This window comes from Monodon monoceros, unplaced genomic scaffold, assembly GCF_005190385.1.
Source record: "Monodon monoceros isolate NGI ecotype Baffin Bay Population unplaced genomic scaffold, NGI_Narwhal_1 Super_Scaffold_19, whole genome shotgun sequence".
In the NCBI taxonomy this organism is placed as follows: domain Eukaryota; kingdom Metazoa; phylum Chordata; class Mammalia; order Artiodactyla; family Monodontidae; genus Monodon; species Monodon monoceros.
In genome coordinates, this window is record NW_021703775.1 from 67,416,796 (window position 1) to 67,440,944 (window position 24,149).

General features: G+C 48.5%; 1 protein-coding gene and 2 non-coding genes across 6 annotated transcripts; all 3 read right to left on the reverse strand.

Moving 5' to 3' along the window:
- Positions 1–33: 33 nt before the first annotated feature.
- Positions 34–17,829, reverse strand: AGBL5 (ATP/GTP binding protein like 5). 4 transcript variants are annotated; one of them, XR_003794922.1, is made up of 15 exons: positions 16,281–17,109; positions 15,859–16,030; positions 15,374–15,537; positions 14,618–14,795; positions 14,174–14,352; positions 13,308–13,764; positions 12,635–12,804; positions 12,169–12,304; positions 11,315–11,517; positions 10,472–10,686; positions 2,829–2,981; positions 1,637–1,749; positions 1,284–1,330; positions 657–787; positions 34–282 (listed from the first exon to the last, which is right to left on the reverse strand). XR_003794922.1 is itself a non-coding variant. In XM_029232052.1 (15 exons), exons 2-15 carry the CDS (start codon positions 16,493–16,495, stop codon positions 739–741), a joined length of 2,451 nt encoding a protein of 816 aa, XP_029087885.1. In that variant the 5' UTR covers positions 16,496–16,541; positions 17,660–17,829; the 3' UTR covers positions 613–738. The 4 variants fall into 4 exon arrangements, 3 of the variants coding, with proteins under 3 accessions (XP_029087886.1, XP_029087885.1, XP_029087884.1); XM_029232052.1 differs by lacking the exon at positions 34–282 and adding an exon at positions 17,660–17,829 and having other exon boundaries at positions 613–787; positions 16,281–16,541; XM_029232053.1 differs by lacking the exon at positions 1,284–1,330 and having other exon boundaries at positions 75–282.
- Positions 17,830–18,175: 346 nt separating this feature from the next.
- TRNAA-AGC lies at positions 18,176–18,248 on the reverse strand. The gene has a single exon. It is a non-coding gene; the product is annotated as a tRNA-Ala (tRNA).
- Positions 18,249–18,603: 355 nt separating this feature from the next.
- TRNAY-GUA lies at positions 18,604–18,693 on the reverse strand. The gene is given in 2 exon segments: positions 18,604–18,639; positions 18,657–18,693. It is a non-coding gene; the product is annotated as a tRNA-Tyr (tRNA).
- Positions 18,694–24,149: the final 5,456 nt, after the last annotated feature.

Here is a 24,149-nt window from a genome sequence, read left to right on the forward strand (position 1 = left end):
CCAAGGAGTTATAATTGTCACATGGAATCATGAGCTGAGAAAGGGGGCTAGCACATTTCTCACTGTGTTCCCCATCTCCGGGTCATGTGCTGGGCGTGAAGGTCAAGGCCTCAGACCCGAGGAGAAACAGTGAGTGGAGGAGATTTAGGGACAAAACAAACCTCAGTTTGGCCCAAGGGCCCCCCACTGTAACAAATGCGGGACTGGGAGTCAGACAGACTACGGGAAATAGGAGAAAAGGCAGGGGCAGAGCAGGGCCGTGGGGGCCCAGCGTGAGGCAGCCTGCAACAGAGAAGAGAGAGGAGTCAGGGTTGTGAAAACTCCACCCTTCTTCTGGTCTTTCAGCCAGGGGCTGGGAGATGAGAGAGGCAAGGTGGGTGAGGATAGGCAGGTTGAGCACTGCACGGTGGTCTGACAGGAATGGTCTGACCAGCCTGCTCCTTAGGCCTAACTAGAAGTTGTTCTCTTGTCTGTTGGAGTGAAGACGGACAGCATGATGGGGAAAAAAGTCAGGGACTAGGTTCTTAATGAAGGTACATTTAGTCTTTCGGGGGTCAAAGGGAGAAGGGAAGGAAGAAAATGATCTTGAATGGCAGAAATGGGAATAAGGGGATAGAAGTGAGAGGTGGGGTGAAGAGTTGCACCCTGGTGCTCACCGTGGTATGGAGCAGGGTCCCGGCTCTGGCTCACTGCTCTCCCTGGTCCGGGGGATAGGGGACGTGGGGCCCGAAGAGCCTCTCATCCCTCTGCGAGTCGGCGGTGAGCCCCGGCCCAACCTGGGCCTAGCCTGTGTGGACAGGGGGTAGGCTGTGAGGCTGGATTCTTCCATGAACTTTTTTGCTTCTAGGTTTCCTTCTAGTATCCACACGTATGAGTGTAGTATGGGTGTCAACACGGGTACTGGGACCTTGAGTTCCTGGGCACTGTTCCTAGCTGAGAAGGTAGGGCAGGATAATAGCTAGAAAACTCTTGGGTTCAGTTTATGACTATACATCCAAGCTTTACTTAACTAGGGGAGTCAGAAGGGTCCAGCATTTAACCTTCATGGCTATACCACGGTCAAGATCTGGCTGAGTAGAGAAGCACGGTGTGGAAAGATGTTGGAGGATTAGTGGGTCTGCCTCAGAGCCTTCATTGCCTCAGCCCCTGCCAGAGCAGCTTAAGCTTCACCTATCCCGTCAGCTTCTGCCTATACCTAACTTCAGTCAACCTAGTATGGGGATCTGGAGTGAATCGGAGTTGGTGGCACAGCTGTTCCTAGGAGCAGCAACCAGATGTGTTACCTGGGGAATCCGGGACCCCTCCTGGCGGGAACTCTCCTCGGGCAGGTCTGGGCAGAAAGAGAGGAGAAGCTAAGGCAGGGGCAGGCAAAGCCAAAGCTAGCAGGCTGAGGTTAGGGTATGTCTGGCAGGGATACTGGGATTGGAAGCAAGCAAGAGACCTGGCTGAAGGGGATGGGGGTGCAGCACTGGACAGACAGGCACTCAGGCATCAGAGCAGCTCTCTGCTGTGGTTGTGGGGAGAGGGTGTAAAGCAGTGCTGGGCATTTTCCCTCCCACTACCCAGGTGAACAGCGCCTTGCTGGGCTCTGCCAGAGTTGCTATGCTGGGGACTGGGGAAGACCCAAAAATGTTACCTGTAGCCGGGTCCTGATACAGGGGATCCGAGGTCCAGCCCCTAGCAGACCTTTCCCAATCACCATGACAGCCTCTGGTTTGTCCCCTGAGGGTAGGAATGAGCAGCTACTCCCTAGGGAACAAAGGAAACTGATATCAGGATGGGGCCGTGGAGAAGAGGTAACTTCCTTTAGATCAGGGTTTCTCAATATTGGCAATATTGACATTTTGGGCTGGATAATTCTTTGTTGTGGGCGGCTGCCTTGTGAATTTCAGGATGTTTAGCAGCATCTCTGGCCTCTGCTCAGCAGATGGCATTTCTTCCCCTGCCTCCTCCCCACTGTAACAACCAAAAATCTCTTCAGACAAATGTCCGCTGCCTGGCAAAATCGCCGCTGGTTCAGAAGCACGTCACGCTCTAGTCTGGTCCGAGGGGTAGAACAGTAACTTGAGCTTGAATCAGAACCCACTCAACTGAACTACTATGAATTTATAGACCTTAGAGTTATCCCAATCATATGTGTGAGCATTTAAGGATCAAGTCATCAGTACCCAAGACTGGTGGATTCAGGGCTACCCGTCGAAGAGAGTTAACAGATTGGGAGTAGTGGGCTCTGAGGGAGGTAGAAGATGTTAGGCTGGAGTCTTAGAAATCATCCCCATCCAGTGCTTTACACGGCTGGGTCTATAACTTAAAAGGAGAGCAGACAGTCTAGGCTCTTTGTGGATGATATGGTCACACAACATTTGCGGTGATGACAGGTGAAAGGCCTATGCTTTTTTCATTCTTCAGTTTTGTCTAAGTTGCCCAGCTCCTGGAGTCAAGGAGAATAAATAGCAGGTAGGAAAAGTCCTCAGGTTCCTCAACTGTAAAAATAAGGATTAAATGAGATAATGTGCTTAGAGCAGTGCCTGCCACATAGTAAACGCTCAATAAGTGGTAACTTATTTTATTACACAAAGATGTTCACTAAACTCCAGCCTCCTGTACAAGGGCATTGATGTTAGGGATTTAGGATAATCCAGGAGGATAACTGATGCCCCTGGTCTGGAGTGGCCTGTATTACATCAAGTCAGGAATGAGGTCCAGGTCACATGGCAGCAGAGCTGGAGGGATTTCTTCAAGCCTAGTCAGGAGTCTGGCCTATGCCCTGGGAGGTAGGGAAGGAAGGAGGTTGGCCAACCCAGATTTCAGGAGCAGTGGGTACAGACCTGATATGCCGAGTGAGCTGGGCAGTAGGCAGGAGCCCATGTGCAAAGAGGCTGTGTTAGAACTAACAGGAGTTGGGGACGGGGCCGGGCTGCTTGAAGTAGGGTGATGGGTCAGTGGCTGCTGCCGCCGTCTCCTGTCCTGGCTTCGGGGCTCTGAGTGGAAGGGACACAAGCAGATAAAAGGGCAAATAAATGAGGCATTGTCACTCCCCTGCCCCATTGGCCTTCCCTTGTCAGCAGATGCCTGTTTTCAAGCTTGTCATCACACCAGCATCCCTCTTCTGAAGTAAGTCTAAGATGGGTAGAAAGAACTAATAATTTATTCCAGCTCTCCAGTTTTCATCCAGCCCTCATCCTACTTCACCTCTCTGGAGCTAACCAGCCTACTCACCCACCAGTTCATTCTTCTGGCAAAGAAGTTATTGAGCTTGGCTTTCCTAGGTTCTCCTCTTCCCCCCTAACCGCCCCTTTTCAACTACTTGTCCTGCCCCTAAATGTCAGTGTCCCCCACCATTTTAGCCTTGGTTCTCTCCTGCTCTATGTACTCAGAACTCCCAAGTCTGCCTCGTGCCCTTTTTTTCCTGAACTGCAGTTCTAATTGTCTACTGATCGTTCCTACCTGGCAGTCTCTCATGACCCAAACAAAACTCATTTTCTCCCCTCCTTCCTTTTGTTCTCCCCATCTTGGTGAAAAATCTGCTAGAAACCTTGTTTCCTCTTTCGACTCCTCCCTCACATTTAGATTTGTGTTTAACCCAAATCTGGACAATTCTCCCTCTGCCTTCACTTGAATTCCTCTTTATTCACCCTTGCCATTGCCAGCATCCAGATACAGGTCTTTATCTCTCATCCAGGCTTTTGAAAAAAATTCCCCACTGGCCTCCCCAGCTTGAGTCTCTTCCCTTTTACAATCCATCCTTCACACAGATGCCAGAAATTATTCTTCTAAAATACAGACCTGATCAAGTCATTTTGGCTCAGGCAAGGGAGAGACACTGAAGGTCTTTTAAAGGATAGAGTCTAAACTTTTTAACACGGCATTCAGAGCCCCGCCCACCGTGGGTCCAGTCCACACATCCTTAGTAGGATGCTGATGTGATCCTTCACACCCTCTGCCATAGCCTCTAGGGCTACTAGCTATGTGGTTCCTCTGCAAAGTCTGTTTCCTCTTCTAGTGAAACTTTGGACATCTTATATGTCCCATCTCAAATGTCACCTCTGTGAAGCCTCGCTGACCATTAACAGTAGGATTAATTCTTCTCTTTCATTGTCCTTTGTTCACTTGGCTAGTAATTGTTTATAGTTTCTGTCTCCTTAACTAAATATTAGTACATGTAAAGTACTTAATACTGCCTGGCACATAGTAAGTGCTCAATAAATGTTAGCTAATATTCTAATTGGAACTTGAGTCTCTTGAGGGTAGGCACCCCTTGTCTTTTCTAATACTGTACATCCCAGTGCCTGTAAAGTACTGCCTGGAAAACCAGAGACCTTAATAAACATTTTGTTTACCCAGATAGCAGACACCCACTGTAGACCGTAAGCTGGCTCAACAATCCCTGTCTAAGGGCATATGGTTATACTCTGTGGGGCAGCTCTCTTGGTCCCTTCTTTGTAGCTAGAGCCTCACTGCTACGGATTCTGAAAGGTGGGGTCCCAGTGGGGTAGATGGTGAGGTAGGGAGATTCTCAGGCTTGGCAGGTCCTTCCTTATCACAGGGGGACAGCAGGTACCAAATGCTCTCAAACGGAATGAACTGTTAACCTTTGTGGAGCTGAATTCGATGGTAGTTCCAGATGCCAGTTGACTTCTAACAAAGCAACATGTGTTACATGTGAAAAGGCCCTAAAGTAGGAAGTAGGTGACAGTAACTTTAACTTGTCTAGCTGCACTAGCAGTGACAAGGCTACTTCTGGAAGGTCCCAAACCAAATTTTAAAAAACTGATACTCGTATGAATAAGGACGAGAAGAAAGGGAGACATCTCAGGATGGAAGCTACTCTAGCTTTGAGGAGTTTGCCAAGATGCTGGGTACCAATTAGAGTCTAAGACCACAGACAGGAGTCAAAAACAACCAGACCTAGTAAGAGTTGGCACAGCGATGCCAACAAAACCACCGAAGTCGGACTCATGGCCACAGTCACATAACTCGAAACATTACCCACCACCAATGACTTAGAGACACTGTAGAGCCTAGACCTGGGTAATTCTTTGGTTAAAACAGGGATGTCAAGTGATAGTGCACAGTAGGCAGAAATAATGAACTTTAATGACAGAGGGGGAAATAGCAGGAAATAGATGATCTGAGAAATATCTATACACAGAAGGATGTTGAAACCATGTTAAGGGATGAAGCCTCACCCCACCCCAAGGAAGGATAAGAGAGCAGGCTGGAAATTGAGCGAAGGCCTCTGGGACATTTGTAGGTTCTAGTAAGGAACTGAGTGGCACTTAAGATACAAAGCGAGGGAGGGAGACGCAAGAGGGAAGAGATATGGGAACATATGTATATGTATAACTGATCCACTTTGTTATAAAGCAGAAACTAACACACCATTGTAAAGCAATTATACCCCAATAAAGATGTTAAAAAAAAAAAAAGAAGATACAAAGCAAAACAGGCAAATGATATAAAAAATGCCAATGTGAAATGTAAGGATCAAAGGAAAGATATTAAGGATACAACTCAGGAATCCTGCCCCTAAAGAGAGTTTCAGGGTAGGAGACAGGTTCTAGTTTAGGAGAGAGGCCTGATCTGGAAAGTAGAAGGCATTTAAAGGTAACACGTCATCACTTAAAAGACTGTCTTAAGGTTCGGGGGCTGCCTGTGAATTTGGCAGCGTGAGCACACAGCCCGGTTTCTCATGTTTTGGCTTCTGGGCCGCGGTATAATCCAGGCCTACCCAGTCTCCACTGTGACAAGAATTAAAGGGAGGAGCCCCAACTCTCTTCTTTCTTGGCTCAAAGCTAGAGAAACAGTGCCTTAAGGCTGAATGCAAGTGATAACGTGAACAGCTCTGCATCTAGAGGTTGTGAGATGGTGTTTTATGATAATCAGCCCCTAGGTTCCATTTGGGAGAGGCCGGACAGTCCTGGGGCAGAGGCCAGAGGCATAGAGCCAGACGACCTTACCATTGTATGAGTCAGAATGGATATTCTAAGGGCTCACAATTTTGAGGGGCAGTTGTGTAACCTGTGCCTAGGTCATGCATCATCCCTCCAAAACATCTTTAGAACTGTCCCTACAGGTAGCACCCCAGATCTCATTGGATCCCTAGGATGAACGCAGACCTGTTTTATGCCCTGTGAGGGGTGGACAGGCGAGACAAGCCTTCATTCAGCTTCAACTTCCTGCCTTTTATTTGTTCAACAAATATTTGCAGATCATTTAATAAGTGCCAGGCATGGTGCTGGGTGCTAAGGGAATAAATAGATGTGTTAGGAGATATTTCCTGCCATCAAATAAGTTTTATTACTCTGCTATTTAACACAAAACTTTTGTTTGCAGGGGAAAAAGTAAAAGTGATGATGGTGCTGGAGGCACTCTTCCTATGTCCTTTGCCTCACTTCTCAAAGGAGCCTCCACTCACCATTGGCCTTTAGCTGCTCTATCAGAAGCTGCTGGTCAGCTGAGACAAGGCATCACAGAGGCCAGGAGAGAATTCTGGTAACCTCAGCTTTAAGTGCCAGAGCTGGGGCGGACTAGAGTGGCCACGGTGGGCTGACGGCTGAAGGCTCCCCGCTTTACACTGAAGTCCCTTGTCTTTTACACCAGTATCCCGCTGGGTAGGGTGGAGGGCTAGGGAATAAGTTTAAGTTATTGAGTGAGACTTGCTTGAATCCAGGGCCAGGACTAGTATGAAGCGAGTGAGGCGCCTAGAGTGCATAGTTTAAGGAGGCCCTTGCCTGACCCTGAGAGCGAGTGCCTTCTTAAATCATGTGTCCTAGGCATCTCACTGGCTTCCCTCTAGTCCGAGCCCTGTTTTCATCAATACATGAGCGACAGAAGGAGGAGCCCGTTTACTGTCCACCCCCTCCCCAGCAGGTCGTCCTCCGAGCTGTCTGCGTCTGCTTGTGCACCAGGAAATCGCACACTTTAGCTGTTACGTTAGCTGTTCCCCAGTGAGCTCTCCCTCCTGCTCCTCGGTGGCAGCTGCGGACAGTGCCCTCTGCGCTCTGAGCCCCGCGGTCAGGGACGTGACCATGGGTCTGGGAAGGCGGTTCTCGGGACCTATTTTGCAGCAGGGGGAGAACGAGGTAAGGAAGATCCTGGCACTATGGTCAGGGGCGCTGGGAGGCAAGGCTTACTCAGGCTCTTCCAGCCTCCTGCCCCAGCGACATTCCTGCTCACCCCAAGCTGGCTACTTTTTGGCTTCTAAAATGTCATCCACCAGCCTCCGAGGACAGACCCTGCCAGACTAGTTCCCTGAACTTCTAGCTTAAGCTTCGGGCTGGGCTACCTAGATCTTTTCTGAAATTTTCTGGGTAGCCCAATCTCATGTTCTGTTCTGGCCAATAAAGGATAGTCAATTAAACGTATGGTTAAATGTGATAAAATTTTTATACATTAGTGGGAATTTTCTTATAAATAAGTTGGTAAGTCAAAAAAAAAACCAAAAAACCTTGTCAACGCAATCCCCATTTTGGGAGTTGGAAAGTATATTTATAGCTGCTTTTATAGTTATAGAGATATGAGGGTCGTGTTCTTCCTATCTCGGAAGACAAAGTATGCCCAGATGTGGCAAAGGCCCAGGGGCCAGATGTGTGGAACCAGGAAATGTCACAAAGCTACAAATTGGATAAATCACACAAACAAAATAAAGAAGTTTTTCTAAGGGTTAGTTGTGGTCCACATACCACAGCTGCATCACAAGTCCCTACCCCAGGCCAGGGCCAGTCTCCCATCCTGGAGTCTTATCAGGGACTTTGAGATGAAGCGGTAAAACTGTAGTACCAGCAAATGCTCAGGACAAAAGGAGTCAAGATTCCTAGATCTGATCTTTCAGCTCCTTACAGTATTCCTGTTTGGTATTATTAGGAACCTTCTTGACCCCCTGACCTTAGAGACATAGTTTCTTAGTTCTTACATATATTTATGCAAGTCCCTAGGGTGTCTTGGTACTCAGACCAGCTCTCTTTCTGCTTCTAAGTTCATTTACCTGGGGGAACATGGCTTCTCACTTGGTTTCACCTGTACCTGGATGACTCTTAGATCCAACCCTGATGTCACCTTTTCTACAGTTTGGCCCTTTTTCTGCCTGTAGGTCATCTCCATATAGCTAGCCCATGACATCCAAGCATGTCTAAAATAGATAAACTCAGCACTTGTCTTCCAACAGTGTCTTACTGTCATCATGACATTTTCCTTTAGCTTGTAGCCATGAAGCTCTCTTAGTTTGTCTCTCTTCCACCACCACTGAATCCTGCCACTTCTATTTCTAGTATGTACATTCATAGACCCTGGTATAGGCACTAGTTATCTCATGTGTAAACTACTGCAAGGATCCCACCTCCCCGTCCCTGCTTGATTTATATATAAACAGTTCACAGATGGCTCTCCTAAATCTTTTGTTCCCATTATTCTCAGAAACACAGTCGTTGCCATATGTCTCGTTAACTCATAATCTTTGTTTTCAAGACATTCCGGCTTCTTCCTCCCACCTGCCTTCCTGATTCCCACGGGCAGGGCTTGGCCCTTCGAACCAGCTAGCGCGCCTGCCTGTGGCCCTCTCTACGAGGCAGCTCTGGTCCTGGCTATCACTGTTATCTCTGGAATGTTTTTGTTAAAACCACACACCACCACCCATTCTTCAAGACCATTTCTCAGCTGATCATTCTTTGGGTGATTACTCTTGTGTTTATCTACCACAGTGGCTCCCCATGTTCCCTGTATGTTTATAATGAGTGTGTGCTTTTATGTTGTGTTTACTGCCCTGTGTCCCCCATAAAGTTTCAAGTCAGTCAACCAGGAATTACTCTGTACTGACTCTGCCTGTCTTCCGTTAGTTATCTGGGGGAAGCAACAAATGGCCAGAACACACGCCTCTCACTCAAGGGGCTTAACACAACACTGTGCATTTGGTGGGGGGAGCAGGGAAGATGTTAATAAAATACTGACCAAAGACTGCCTAGAATCCTCCAGTGGGGACCTGGAAAAGGCTCCTTGCTACTTCCCTTTTGTAATCAGGGAAGGAGGATTTATGGTGCCAATATTCCTTCTATGAGTTAAAAGGAAAAGAAATTAAAAGAAGAAGAAATGTCCAGATTCAAGGTGGGAAACTCAAGTAGACTGGAGCACGAAAGGACTAAGCTTGAACAACTGCCACTTCATAGCTGCGCAATCTTGGACGAGTTACCCTTAAACACCCTCAGTCTCCTCATCAGGAAAGTGGAAATACCACCTATCCCACAGGGTCTTTGTGAGGATTAAATGAAATAAATATGCGATACTGTTTTTTTGTTGTTCACTGTTTAATGCTATTTAAATATAAGGCATTATTATTGCTTTAATACTCTCCTTCTATCAAACAGTGTGCAAAAGTGTCCTTTCCCAATGAAGACAGACTCTAAGAGTGGGGCTTGGAACATAAGCAGAGGTAACTATGGAGCTTCTCAGGGGTAGAACATCTTACTGGTCAAAGCTGGTAAGGCCCGCTGCACTCTCTCCTGTGGCTGCTCTAACTAGCAGTCAGATTTCCACAGCCACTGACCCCAGTGCATGTTTCTGCTCTGCACCGAAAACTGTTGCAAGCTGAGTAGCAGGGAAGTGCTAACGAGGACGAGTGCAGCTTGAAGGCCAGCAAAGCTTAGTTCTAGCATTTAAGCCTCCATACTCTGGCAAGATTGCTGTAGCCCAGAAGCCACATACAATGTTGATTTTTGATTTAGTGTTATTTCCAGAAGTGGCCCGGCAACTGTCTCCCTACTACAGTCCGGGTCACTCCCGAGGAAGGGCTCTGGATTCCCTTCCTCTTCTTCTTCTCTGAAGGCCCACCTGTTTTGGGGATACACTGTGACCCAGAATCTCTTATCTTGTATCAAGCAGGGTCTCCTTGGCCAAACCCAGGGGCACAGTTGAGCACTTGTGACCACTGCTAGAAGGGGCTAGACTGTTGCTTTGTAAGCCTAGAACAGGAGCTGTCTGTAGTTGTTCCATTTTTCTTTGGAAGAGCTGGCATCCTTCTGATAACACTTTCTGAACAGGCTCTGAAGCTAGGAACAATTTCAGCCCATAGAGACCCTGGATAGTATTCTCCATCTTTGTATGGTGCTGCGATTTGGATGGTGAGGACATCTCCTTATGTTGCTCCCAACAAGACCGACCCTGTCCTTGACGTGGAGGCTCCATGTCTCAGTGTGACCCTGCTCTAGCCAGTGTTTCTTCCTTGGAAACTTTCCTGCCTCCCAGCAGTTGCTGAGACCCAGATACCGCGGACTCCCGCCTGTGCCATACATGGTACCGTCTGGAGCTCGTGCCGCAGGGAACACCAAGGTCGCAGAAGAGGCTGTAGATTCTGCTATATACTAATTTTATTGATTCACCCCTTGGTCCCAGGCCAAGTGTGTATCTTCAAGCTCTCACTTCCCCCAGCAATGCCCCAAACAGGTGAACACCTGTTGCAGGGGCTCCCAGACTAGCTTACCTCTGACGGGGCCCAGCACCCGCTGGCTGACCTTTTGGGTGCTGGAGCCCAGGCCTGGCAGCCCTGCAGGCCGGCTGCCATGAAAAGGAAAGCTGAGGGAGTTCTTCATCTGTGGAGAATTTTGTTGACTGCTGCTGCTACCACCAGCACTTGTGCCAGTGCTAAAACTTCGCGCGCAGCTCAAGGTATTTTCAGAGCAGGAAACAGGCAGTCCACTGCAAAGAAGCAGATGCCAGTTAACCCTGGGCCAGGGAGGTTGTTGCAAGTCTTTCCCCATGGTCTGATGCTCAGTAAAGCATCACCTCTGGAGTGAAAAGGCACAGGGACTCATTCCAAGGGAGCAGGGAGGGATTTACGTCCATGGATAAGGCACCTAACCTGGGGCATCTCAGGATGCCTGGGAGCCCTTGTTCACACATAACGCGCTCCTGCAGACAATACGCTAAGAGCCATAAGGGCTGTCCCTGGGCAGCTTTAACTCCCAGCGAATTCCCCTTTAATGCCTTGGTGCTGCCCTTGGACCCCTCAGTCATTCACAACCACTGGAAGCTGAGACTTGCCCCCACCCGCACCCTAACTGTATTTGATTTGTGCAGGGCTCTGGAGCAGGGAATCCCCTAGCCTGCTTTCCAGATATCTGGGAAGTATGCAGCTCCAGGTAAAAGGGAAGAGGATCCCATTCTCCAAAAAATGCACTGATCTTACTAATTTAAGTTTACCCTGGAAATATTCACCATGTGGTCCTTCTGGAAGTTGGGAATCACACAAATTCCTTGGAACTCCTCGCTCTAGAGCCCTGTTCCACTTTCACAGCTTTTCTCCCTTCCACCCTGCTGGCCTTACTTGTTACTTTTGGGTGGAGTTCGAGAGCCTCTCTTCTTGTTGACACCCGTGTTCACAGTAGTGCTCAGGCCTCGACTGCTGCGCACGTGTTTTAGCATCCAGGCCCGGAGGTTCGTGAGGCTGTTATGCTCTGACAGCACAATTCGGGGCCATGGATTGCATTCTGCCATGTCCAGAGCTGCAATGGCCATAGCTCGTCCCACCTGTGGGGAGAGTCTGCTTTGGCTCAGTGTCTTGGTCTTCCAACCTAGGGTGCTGTGTTGGTTTGGGGTGCACAGCACAGTGGAAGGGAAGGAGAGGCCAGCCTCACGTTTGCTCAATGAGTATCCCAACTTTTGTGCTCAGGCTGTTTATCCCAAGTGGATTTAGAGCTATTCCCTAAACTGTTGCCCATCTGGGGCCCTCATCCATTACGAGCAGGGGCAGGTGGGCTTTCTGGCTGGCACCAGGCAGGAGTTCTCCCAGCAGGAGAAGGCATTGGGATCTCTTCTATAACCCACAGCTCTTTCTACACCTCTTGTGTGCCCTAGGACACCAGGATCGTCAGGTACCTCTGCAGAGGGGGTACTTTTAGGTCAGTAGTGAACAAATGCAATAGAAGGAGGAAGACAAGCTCAGGGGTTCTCTATGGCGGGGCTGGGGGGAGGTCAGAATAGTGCCCACTCATCCTCTCAGTACTCTTACAGTCAGAGGCCTGCGCCTGTTCACCGAGGAAGACAACCACAGTGGTTGAGAGATGAGGCAGCGATAGTGGTGCGCCTCTCCTCAGAGGACCTTAGAGTCAGGTAGCAAGAGTGAGGGCCTTTCCAGACTTTGCGGTTTCCCTTTTCCCCACTCATCCCCTGCATGCATACCTGCTCAAACTGTTCCACAGTGTATCTGGAGGGGAAGGCCGGCAGGGGAGGGGGGCTGGCACGTCCGTTGTCATGGCAGGCGGCAGGGATACTGTTTACTGAGCGTCCAGTGTTGTAGTTGCATTCAAGTGTGTAGCTAAGACACAGAGACATTTATCAGACAGAATCTGGACAGAACCATGGGGGGACAGACTAGGTGGTCTATGAGATAATCATCTGGGAAAAAATTATACACAAAGAGAAAGTGCTAATCCCCAGCAACTAGAAATTGACCTTGGCACTTTATTATATACCTAAGAAGGTCCCCAAAAGGGACCTTTAGTGTCCCAGACTAAAGACAGTAACACTAATTGTGAATCTGTCCTTTGAGAAGACTTCGGCTATCCCTGCCCCTTGAACGCCCTCGACTGGGTATTGTTTTCTTTGGGAAGCTATTTCATCAACTGTATCTCAATTTCCACCCAACCTGTGGATTATCCCTGAGGCTTTGTAGATTGCAACCCGGCCGCTTCCCTCTTTAGACTGGCCATCTCTGCGGTCTCGGGCATACATGTTCTTCTCTGAGAAATTGCAGCCCTGGAAGTCAAAGTGGGCTGAGTTCAAGGAGATGAGCTTTGGATACAGCATATTTTCCACCTGTTTGGGCGAGGAAAAAGGCAACTCAGAAGGAGAGACAGAGCAAGAAGGGATTCGGACAAGGAAGAGATGCCAAGCATGCGGCCATGTGCCTTAAACACAGCAGACACCTTCCGAACCATCGGCAGTAGTCAGTGTTTGTAAATTCTCACTGAATGTTTGACAATATTTCTAGGTGTTGGAAAGGTACGATTCTACCTCTTTTTAAGCCCTTCTTCTCTCCAATAATGCGAAATTCTCCTCCTCCCCTGGTTTCCCAAACCCTAGAAAAGACTAGGATGCCGACGGCTTGACCCTCATTCAGAGGTCATGACGTAACGACTGAGACGTGAGGGGCCCAGTGCTGCCCCTTCTTGGCTCTCTGGAGCTCGCTCAGGGTAGTGCACCTCTTGCAGCCCCAGGCTTTCCTGCCGGAAGGCCCCCTTCCCTGCATTTGTGGCCTGACCTTTATTTCCTAACCTGCAACACGTCCCACACTCACATGTCCACCTGTGGATTCCTACCTGGGTGTTCTCGTCACTAAAGCTGTTTCCATACATGAAGCAGCCCCTTTTAGAAGCATGTCCATGCAGGTCCACGTAGTAAGCAACACCACTCTCTTTGGGGGGGATGGTGTCGGGGTCTGGATGCTCAGCCTCAGTGGACTGTTGTGGCATAATCCACACGCTGTGGTGCTTCGGCTCTGCTGGCTCAGTCTGTGTCCAGGCCTCAGGGTTCCCCCCGTCAGACGAGTGCCCAAGGCGAGCTTCATTTCGGAGATTGTTGGCTTTCTCAAGGTCGGAAAGGGGAGCATCAGGAGGGAGATGGGGACTGCGCTGGTGCTCAGAGGGACTCTGGGAGTTCAGACGGGAGTGCACGTGGTGGTAGAGAAGCACAGCTTTAGCCCCGTAGACGGCTGGGTGCAGGACTGCATCAGGCTTCAGGTACTGACGGTTCAGATTCACTCCACGCGAGTCTGTGCTGTAGGGAAACAAGGACCAAAGCAGGGTCTAGAGGGCTGGGCCAGCGAAGGAGACACTAGAGTAGACGAAAAGGAGACTTGACTTGTGACACGAGAGGCTGAGGGTGCGTTAGGAAAGAAAGAACTGAGGCAGGCCCCCTCCGTGGCCAGCTGTCAGCCCTCCCACAGGACCCTAAAAGACAGCTCCCTCGGCTCAGCTGGACCTGGGCATTCCGGCTCTTCTCCTAGAGAGTGCCACTAGATGGGACACTCCTTCTCAGGTCACTGGATGATCACATGAACCTGCCCTTGTTAGGGTGCAAGAGGACTGGCAACACAGACGTTAGATGAGAGGCTGGTAGTCTTCCACTGAGATGCAGGGCGTGAGGGGACTGGGAACAATCCAGGCGGGCTGGGGACGCTGCTTACCGGTAGTGGCCCCGGACTACGCCATCGGGGTTTAACATGGGAATCAGCTTAAAGACAAAGAGGCGACGTAGGGTTTGGGCCCGAGGATCGTCAGGTCGAAGGATGAAGTCCAGAAAGCCATTGAAGACAAAGCTAGATGGAGTCTCCCCAGGGTGTACCCTGCTGCTTAGGAAGAACACCTGAGGTGGAGAGGAGAGCAGCTATTAGGTCAGTTGCTCTATATTCTGCGGTCACCATGTGGGGATGGCGGTGGGATGAGGTGGAAGCAGCCACTGGACTTCCAGCTGGCTGAGTTTGCAAATGAAGTAGGAGCCGTCACACTTGCCTCGGCATGCAGGCTGAGGCCGTGTCCACGGGGCTGCGGAATAACATGGCCTTAAGCTACCAGCAGTGCCTGGAGCTGGGCAAAGGCCAAGGTACTACCTTTATGCTATTTCTACTCACCCTCTTGCCTGTGAAACGGAATGGTCGGGGTGTGCTGGCATCAGGAAATAGCTGCTCTAGGCGGGGCTCTCGATCTTCTCGAAGCCCATGGCAGGAACTGATCGTTAGCAGATCTACACGAAGTCCATCCAGAGAGTAGCAAAGGGTCTCCCGGTGGTAATAGATGGTATCTAGGGGGCTGTAGAGGTACAAGTCATTAAGCCAGGAGAAGTCCCTGAAGTCCTACCAACAGGTGGGCCTTGTCATGAGCCCAGGATTTGTAGGATCTGGTACTTCACCCTAACCTTTGGGGCTTTACAGTCCCTCACAGTTTTAAATGAGGCTGAGGATTTGGGTGGGTCTGCATTGCCAGAATGCAGGGAACAGGACAGGATAAACTTACTATTTTTTTCCTCGCTTTATGGTGCCCTAGGATAGACTACTTTGCATAGACACAGAGAGTTGGCCTCTGTTGGGGCAGGAGAACAACAAATGTGTGCTGAGCAATGGCAGTGCTGGCGAAATTCTGGGTAACTGACGGGAGCTGGGATACTAAGAGGCTTGAAGTAGGCAGGTGGATAAGTGGAGTGGAGCGGTGGTAATGCCAAGATCAAGGTCACACAGAAACATCTGTCAAAGGTACCCCAAATCCCACATTCTGTACAGAGAAAAGAACAGATGAGGTTTTGTTTCAGGGCTCTTAGGGTAAGTTCCAGGAGTAGCAGAGGTGCTGTGTGGTCCAGGACTGCATGACAGGAGTAAGAATGTGGCTGGCACCTGCTATGGGTAGGGTGGTTCTCCAGAAAGCGCTGGTCCAGCTGGTTTAGCAAATCCTGGCAGTCACTGTAGGAGAAGGGGTAGCAGAAGGCGAAGAAGGTGGTGGCCCCACGGCTTTCCACGAAACGGTGAACAAAGGATAACACAAACTGCGTCTCTGTCATCTGAGGAGCAGAGGAGGAAGAGAGAGGGGCAACATGCCATCGGCATCAGAACTAAGATCCTACTGGGGTCACCAGGAACTGACCTCACACCCTCATCACTTTTACCACCGTCCCTCCCTCTGAAACTCCACGTGACAGCCAGATCCTTCTAGGCTTCCCGAGGCAGGGGCTTATCTTGGACTCCAGCTGGCGCCAGAGGGACGCTGGTACCAAAACCTGGTGTCGCGCCTGCCTAGCACGCTGTATCGAAGGGACTCCTCTTTCCTTTTCCTCATCTGCTTTAGCACCCAAGTCTGTCTGTCCTCCTCATGGAGAACTTACCTCAAAGGTGGGCCGGTCTCGAATGCGTTCCCAGCGTGGCCGGGTGGGCAGTGTGCGCACAAAGGGGGCCATGCCCTGGGAATACAGCTTGCTTTGCTTGTTCATGTTCATGACGTTGATCTTGATGAGTTTCCCTGGAGTTCCTCCCCGGACACTGAAGTAGAACCATGACCTGAGGGCCAGAGTAGGAGAGACAGGTCATTCTACATGGGAGGGTTGGAGAGGAGCTATGTGGGAGAGCCGGAGCAAGCCAAACTGGGAAAGGACTACTTGGTAGGGAGAGAGGGAGGGAGGGAGAGGAAGGGGGAGTGGGAGAGGAAGGGTAGTGTGCTGGCACGAACTCTCAGTCAAAGGGCTAACTGAAGCACGGGTGCGGGGTCAGCCTCTCTTCCTTCTTCCACCCTCCATTACTCTCCTCTTACCTGTTCCCATTCTCGAATTCTGTTTCAGCACAGTCTGGTCGGGTCCACACGTTGAACTCATAGTCAGGGGAAGAGGCAATGCTGCTGGTGGAGGCTGAGGCACCACCCACTACTCCTTCCCCATCACTAGACACAGATTCCACCTTCTCCACGTGGGCTAGGTTCCCTGAATCAAAGCGAGAGCTGAACAGCAATCCCCCACAGCGCAGCTCCATGGTGGGGCTGGGAAAGCATCCTCCTGCCCCACTCAGGCCCTGAGAGCTGGGGAAAAATGGTGGGGTAGGGAGGAGAGGGAAGAAAAATGAAAACATGTTCTTTGAGTATCTCTGGGTGAATGAGAGCTGCTCTTAGGGAGTGCCCTAAGAGACAAGAGTCTCTCTCCGCCTTAAAAAAAAAAAAGGTAGAAGTGGGCTTCCAGCAAAGGCCAAGAATAAGCAGTATTCTGTCCCCACACTAAGGGTTATAACTGACCTCAAAGGACCCAATTTTACCACAGCTTGGCGATTCCAAAATGAAATACTCAGTGGCTTAAGTATGCTGAGAAACACTAGACTCTAAGTTTCTTTGCAGCCCAAAGATTATAGAAGCTAGAGAGGTCAGAATGCCCAAACCTAGCCAAGATACACCCACCACCACATGTGGCCATCTTGAGAGATGGGCCATTCTGGATCTCTGGTTCCTAGACTGGCTCCCTACTCTGGAGAAGAGCAGAGTGGAGAGAACCAAGTTTCTAACTTTGGACGGGCAGCTTCCTCTCTCCACTCCTCTGTCCTCACAAGTACTGACCAGGCAGTTTTCTGTTGCTCCCCTGAGCCCTGGAAGGGCTGGTTCTTACTTTTTTTGTTATTACCCCATACCTATCAGGGAGGAAAACTAGACGTGTGGCCTTTGCCAAGCCAAAGGAAACTGGTCAGAAGCCACCTGCTCACCTGGAGACTACAGCTCAAACCCAGTTAGGGTACGGGTCTATTCCACCCCCTCACCCCCAGTCCTGTAAGCAGTGAGGCCCCTGAAAAAGCTACCCTGGTAGTTATGGGTGTTCTGAGCATCCCTAAAAAAAAGTGGCCGATAGAGACCTACTTGGGGACAGGGGGATGGCTTCTCGACCCACAACTCTGAAGGACCCTCACACAAGGACCGAGATTGTCCCGGCCAGAGTGGGGTTTGTTGGCTTGGGATGGTTCTGGGCGGACTCACACTCGCGGGAGGGTAGGAAGGCAGGGCGTAGCGGGTAACAGGCGAGGCCACAGGAGCGGGGGTGCGGCCGGGGGCACCCCGGGCGAGGGGCGGGGCGGGGTGGGATTCCAGAGGGGCTCCGGGCCGCGGGGCGCTGAGAAGGGGGCGGGGCCGGGGCCCGCACTCCGCGCAGAGCCCCTCACCTCTCTCCGGGCCGGTGATCCCGCTCCCTCTCCCGCTAGCGAGGCGCCACCTGGGCCCCGGCACCCGGGCCCTCCACCCAGGGCCCAAACAAAACCCGAGCGCCGTGGTGCCGGGACCCCGCTCTGCCGGGAAACAAGAAGTCTCACGCCTATTGGCCGCGGGGACAGCTGGCTACCCGCCCAGTAAGGCTCGCTGCCATTGGCCAGCACGCCGGGGTTCCCTCGCACGTTTAGCGGGTACCTGAGCCGGTACTGTTTGGGGGCTCGACCTGCGGGCCCGGCGGGAGGGTTCCGCCCGCGTCTTCTCAGAAGACGGTTAACGGCCTGCCCACCGGGAGGAGGAAAAGACGAAGTGACCAAGAAGGACACTGGAAAAGACTCACCTGCAAAATAAAAAGACGGTGTGTGAAGCTAACAATTGCCTACGGTACCGCTCTCTGTATTACAAAACACCCACCGGCTTCAGCCACTCTCCCGCGGTTCGGGGATCCTCCAGTTCCCGGGCCAAAAACCGAGTGGAGGATGCGGGCATCGATCCCGCTACCTCTCGCATGCTAAGCGAGCGCTCTACCATTTGAGCTAATCCCCCGGCCGTTGTTGGCTTCTTTCTTTTTGCCTTACAGGTTGTTCTGGGGTGTCCACTGACCAGTGAACCGACCGCAATTCAGAACATTCATTTAGCTTAGCACTCAAGTGCAGTGGGACCAGGGGCAAGATTTTTAAAAGCAGACATATAATAATTACACATAAGCAATAATAAGCCTCATTTAAAAGCACAGGTTAACATTCCTTTGCATGTAACCCCCAAGAGGGCGTACCCATACCCTCACTATTTACTGCATATATGTTTCACGGAACATCTGCAGTGCGTACGCAACTCACAGCCGGCTTCTAGGTAAGCTTTTCTCCTCGGAATGAGTGGAAGTTAAAAAGATCACACGAAGTCCTTCGAGCCGGAATCGAACCAGCGACCTAAGGATTGCCATAGCTTGCCCCACTACAGTCCTCCGCTCTACCAACTGAGCTATCGAAGGCCCCGCTGTTGTAAGCAGCTGCCGTCGTTCCTCTAATACTTACCAAGACCTCACTCCAGGGTCTCAGTAATTTTAGGGTGGCCTGGCCCCCACCCTCTAAAGGAACTCCCCGGGGCCGAGCTCCTCCAGGGTGCACAGAACAGAGGAACCCGGAGACAGAAATGCGAGCAAAGGGCGCTGCCAAAGGACCCGCTTTCCAACCCTGGACGAAGGAAACACGGGCAATACAGTTTCCTTTCCGTTTCCTTGCTTTTTACAAAACAATACCGCCCCCCCCGCCCCCACCAGCTGTGGTTTCTTACAGGACTGCGGACACTTCGAGACCTGGCCCACAACCCTGACTTATGGGCCGCATTTCTCCGGCCGGGCGGGTACGCACACGTGCTATACAATCGCCCGGCGCCCGCTGGGTTTGCAAAGCCGACCGCTTACGTTCGCTATTTCCGCTCCTCGTTTCTCTCCGGTTTCTCCAAGGGCGTCAGTAAAATCCAACTGCTCTCCTGATGTGAAGGACATTCATTCGGTCAATTAACCCATGTTTGTCAGGATCTCTTCCTCCTAAGAGCAAGAAAGATACAAACCACCGAGCTGCTGGAGGCGAGCCTGGCGGCGCTGGAGCGGGCGACGCGGGATGCCCGGGATTAGTGATTGCGGACGGGGCCCTGAGCCGGGCGGGGAGTCGGGCCGCTAGCATTCACCCGGCTCCCGCCCCTGCCCGCCTCACACCTGCATCTCTCCTTCCAGGGGCCTGGCATGCCAGCCCACAATCCCTTGCCCACCAAAAGCTCCCGGGGTTTTAAAACAAAGAAACAAACCTAAAACCCAACTCGTGTGTGAAGCTTTGCTTCGCGGTGTGGCGGGGTGGGGTGTACGGGGAGACCTGGTCTCCATTGCCAGCTCTGCAACCGCCTGTGTTACCCCGAGTCACAATCGCCTGGGCAAATCCAGGTCGGGCGATGGTTTCAAGCCCCTCGCGGCTCCAACATTTTTGGGGTTCGCTCAGTCTGTTTTAAATCCGAAGTTTCTGTTGTCACTGAACGCAACACGGGGTTCACGCCTGTGCCCATCCACAAAGCAGGAGGTTAACATCTTCCCATTGATGTCTTGGTTTAACTTCATTCTGCTGCTGCAAATGCTACCATTATGTCCTAGAACGTTAGTTTGGGGTAGTTTTCTTGGAACGGTGATTAGCGCTCTCACTGTCTTTCTTGTGGGGAGGGGGGGGGCTGGAAAGCAGAATATAATTACGTTGCTTGGGGTTTTTGTTTTGTTTTTGAGCGAAATTCACATAACATACAGCTAACTATTTTAAAGTATGAACAATTCAGTGGCATTTAGTACGTTCACAATGTTGTGCAAACCTCTCTCTAGTCTAAAAACTTCTTTTTTTTAAAATCACCTTGGAAGAACACCCTGTACCCTTAAAGTAATCACTCCCATCCATACTTCACCCAGCCCCTGGCAACGACTAATACGCTTTCGGTCTCTACGGATTTACCTATTCTGGAGATTTCATACAAAAGAAATCGTAAAATATGTGACCTTTTGTGTTAATTTCTTTCACTTATAATGTTTTGAGAGTCATTGAAATTGTAGCATGTATCTGTACTCGTCCCTTTTTATGGCTAAATAATATTCTATTCCTTTGTTGATTCTTCTGTTGATGGACCTTAGGGCTATTTCCACCTTTTGGTGTTTTTTTAAAAAAAATAGATCTTCATTGGAGTATAATTGCTTCACAATACTGTGTTAGTTTCTGTTGCACAACAAAGCAAATCAGCCATATGCATACACATGTCCCCATATCCCCTCCCTTTTGAGCCTCCCTCCCGTCCTCCCTATCCCACCCCTATAGGTCATCGCAAAGCACTGAGCTGATCTCCCTGTGCTATGCTGCTGCTTCCCACTAGCTATTTTACATTCGGTAGTGTATATATGTCGATGCTACTCTCACTTCGTCCCAGCTTCCCCCTCCCACCCCATGTCCTCAAGTCCATTTTCTATGTCTATGTCTTTATTCCTACCCTGCAACTAGGTTCATCAGGACCTTTTTTTTTTTTTTTTTTTTAAGATTCCATATATATGTGTTAGCATACGGTATTTGTCTTTCTCTTTGAGACTTACTTCACTCTGTATGACAAACTCTAGGTCCATTTATCTCACTACAAATAACTCAGTTTCGTTTCTTTTTATGGCTGAGTAATATGCCATTGTATATATGTGCCACATCTCCTTTATCCATTCATCTGTCGATGGACATTTAGCTTGGTTCTATGTCCTGGCTATTGTAAATAGTGCTGCAATGAACATTGTGGTACACGTCTCTTTTTGAATTATGGTTTTCTCAGGGTATATTCCCAGTAGTGGGATGGCTGGGTCAAATGGTAGTTCTATTTTTAGTTTTTTAAGGAACCTCCATACTGTTTTCCATAGTGGTTGTATCAATTTATATCCCCACCAACAGTGTAGAAGCGCTCCCTTTTCACCACACCCTTTCCAGCATTTATTGTTTCTAGCTTTTTTGATAATGGCCATTCTGAATGGCATGAGGTGATACCTCATTGTAGTTTCTTCATTTTTCTAATAATTAGTGATGTTGAGCATCTTTTCATGTGCCTCTTGGCCATCTGTATGTCTTCCTTGGTGAAATGTCTATTTAGGTCTTCTGCCCATTTTTTAAACTGGATTGTTTGTTTTTTTGATATTGAGCTCCATGAGCTGTTTGTATACTTTGGAGATTAATCCTTTGTCTGTTGTTTCATTTGCAAATATTTTCTCCCAATCTAAGAGTTGTCTTTTTGTCTTGTTTATGGTTTCCTTTGCTGTGCAAAAGCTTTTAAGTTTAAATAAGTACCATTTGTTTATTTTTGTTTTTATTTCTCTTACTCTAGGAGGTGGGTCAAAAAAGATCTTGCGGTGTTTTATGTCAAAGAATGTTTTTCCTTTGTTTTCCTCTAGGAGTTTTATAGCGTCTGGTCTTACATTTAAGTCTTTAATCCATTTGGAGTTTATTTTTTTGTATGGTGTTAGGTAGTGTTCTAATTTCATTCTTTTACATGTAGCTGTCCAGTTTTCCCAGCACCACTTATTAAAGAGGCTGCCTTTTCTCCATTGTATGTTCTTGCCTCCTTTGTTGTAAATTAGGTGCTCATGTGTGCGTGGGTTTATTTCTGGGCATTCTATGCTGTACCATTGATCTATATTTCTGTTTTTGTGCCGGTACCATACTGCCTTGATTACTGTAGCTTTGTCATATAGTTTGAAGTTGAGGAGCCTGATTTCTCCAACTCCATTTCTCTTTCTCAAGATTGCTTTGGCTATTCGGGGTCTTTTGTGTTTCCATACGAATTGTAAAATTTTTTGTTCTAATTCTGTGAAGAATTCCATTAGTAGTTTGATAGGGATTGCATTGAGTCTGTAGATTGCTTTGGGTAGTATAGTCATTTTCACAATATTGACTCTTCCAATCCAAGAACATGGTATTTTTCTCCATCTCTTTATGTCATCTTTGATTTCTTTCATCAGTGTTTTATAATTTTCTGAGTACAAGTCTTTCACCTCCTTAGGCAGGTTTATTCCTAGGTATTTTATTCTTTTTGTTACAATGGTAAATGGGAGTGTTTCCTTCATTTCTCTTTCTGATTTTTTGTTGTTGGTGTATAGGAATGCCAGAGATTTCTGTGCATTAATTTTGTATCCTTCAACCTTACCAGATTCATTGATTAGTTCTAGTAGTTTTCTGGTGGCATCTTTAGGATTTTCTATGTATAGTATCATGTCATCGGCAAACAGTAACAGTTTTACTTCTTCTTTTCCAATTTGTATTCCTTTTATTTCTTTTTCTTCTCTGATTGCCGTGCCTAGGACTTCCAAAACTATGTTGAATAAGAGTGGCGAGAGGGCTTCCCTGGTGACGCAGTGGTTGAGGGTCCGCCTGCCAATGCAGGAGACACGGGTTCATGCCCCGGTCCAGGAAGATCCCACATGCTGCGGAGCGGCTGGGCCCGTGAGCCATGGCCTCTGAGCCTGTGCATCCGGAGCCTGTGCTCTGCAACGGGAGAGGCCACAACAGTGAGAGGCCCATGTACTGCAAAAAAAAAAAAAAAAAAAAGAGTGGTGAGAGTGGACATCCTTGTCTTGTTCCTGATCTTAGTGGAAATGCTTTCAGGTTTTCACCATTGAGTATGATGCTTGCTGTGGGTTTGCCATATATAGCCTTTATTATGTTGAGGTGGGCTCTCTCTATGCCAATTTTCTGGAGAGTTTTTATCATAAATGGGTCTTGAATTTTGTCAAAAGCTTTTTCTGCATCTGTTGAGATGATCATATGGCTTTTATTCCTCATTTGTTAATGTGGTGTATCACATTGATTGATTTGCGTATATTGAAGAATCCTTGCATCCCTGGGATAAATCCCACTTGATCATGGTGTATGATCCTTTTAATGTGCTGTTGGATTCTGTTTGCTAGTATTTCATTCAGGATTTTTGCATCTATGTTCATCAGTGATATTGGTCTATAATTTTCTTTTTTCTGTATTATCTTTGTCTGGTTTTGGTATCAGGGTGATGGTGGCCTCATAGAATGAGTTTGGGCATGTTCCTTCCTCTGCAATTTTTTGGAAGAGTTTGGCAAGGATTGGTGTTAGCTCTTCTCTAAATGTTAGATAGAATTTGCCTGTGAGCCGTCTGGTCCTGGACTTTTGTTTGTTGGAAGCTTTTTAATTATGGTTTCAATTTCATTACTTGTGATAGGTCTGTTTGCATTTTCTAATTCTTCCTGGTTCAGTCATGGAAAATTGTACCTTTTCAAGAATTTGTCCATTTCTTCGTGGTTGTCCATTTTATTGGCATATAGTTGTTTGTAGTGGTCTCTTATAATCCTTTGTATTTCTGCAGTGTCAGTTGTGATTTCTCCTTTTTCATTTCTAATTTTACTGATTTGTGTCCTCTTCCTTTTTTTCTTGGTGAGTCTAAGGATTTATCAATTTTGTTTATCTTCTCAAAGAACCAGCTTTTAGTTTTATTGATCTTTGCTATTGTTTTCTTGGTTTCTATTTCATTTATTACTGCCCTGATCTTTATGATTTCTTTCCTTCTACTGACTTTGGGTTTTCTTTGTTCTTCTTTCTCTCCTTGTTTTCAGTGCAGGGTTTGATTGTTTATTTGAGATTTTTCTTGTTTCTTGAGGTGAGATTATATTGCTATAGACTTCTCTCTTAGAACTTCTTTTGCTGCATCCCATAGGTTTTGGGTCGTCACGTTTTCATCATTTGTTTCTATGTATTTTTTAAATTTCTTCTTTGATTTCTTCAGTGATCTCTTCGTTGTTTAGTAGCGCACTATTTAGCCTCCATGTATTTGTGTTTTTTACCGTTTTTTTTTCCTGTAATTGATTTCCAATCTCATAGCATTATGGTCAGAAAAGATGCTTGATACAATTTCAATTTTCTTAAA

What these genes read in the sequence shown, in the direction of transcription:
- AGBL5 (XM_029232053.1), bottom strand. Translation starts at nt 16,591, where the DNA reads ATGTTTTCATTTTTCTTCCCTCTCCTCCCTACCCCACCATTTTTCCCC. An exon ending in ACTCCACCCAAAAGTAACAA is followed by an intron (nt 10,687 to 11,314) that starts GTAAGGCCAGCA and finishes GCTTCTTTGCAG; the next exon opens with TGGACTGCCTGTTTCCTGCT. An exon ending in GTATCAGGACCCGGCTACAG is followed by an intron (nt 788 to 1,636) that starts GTAACATTTTTG and finishes CTGTCCACACAG; the next exon opens with GCTAGGCCCAGGTTGGGCCG.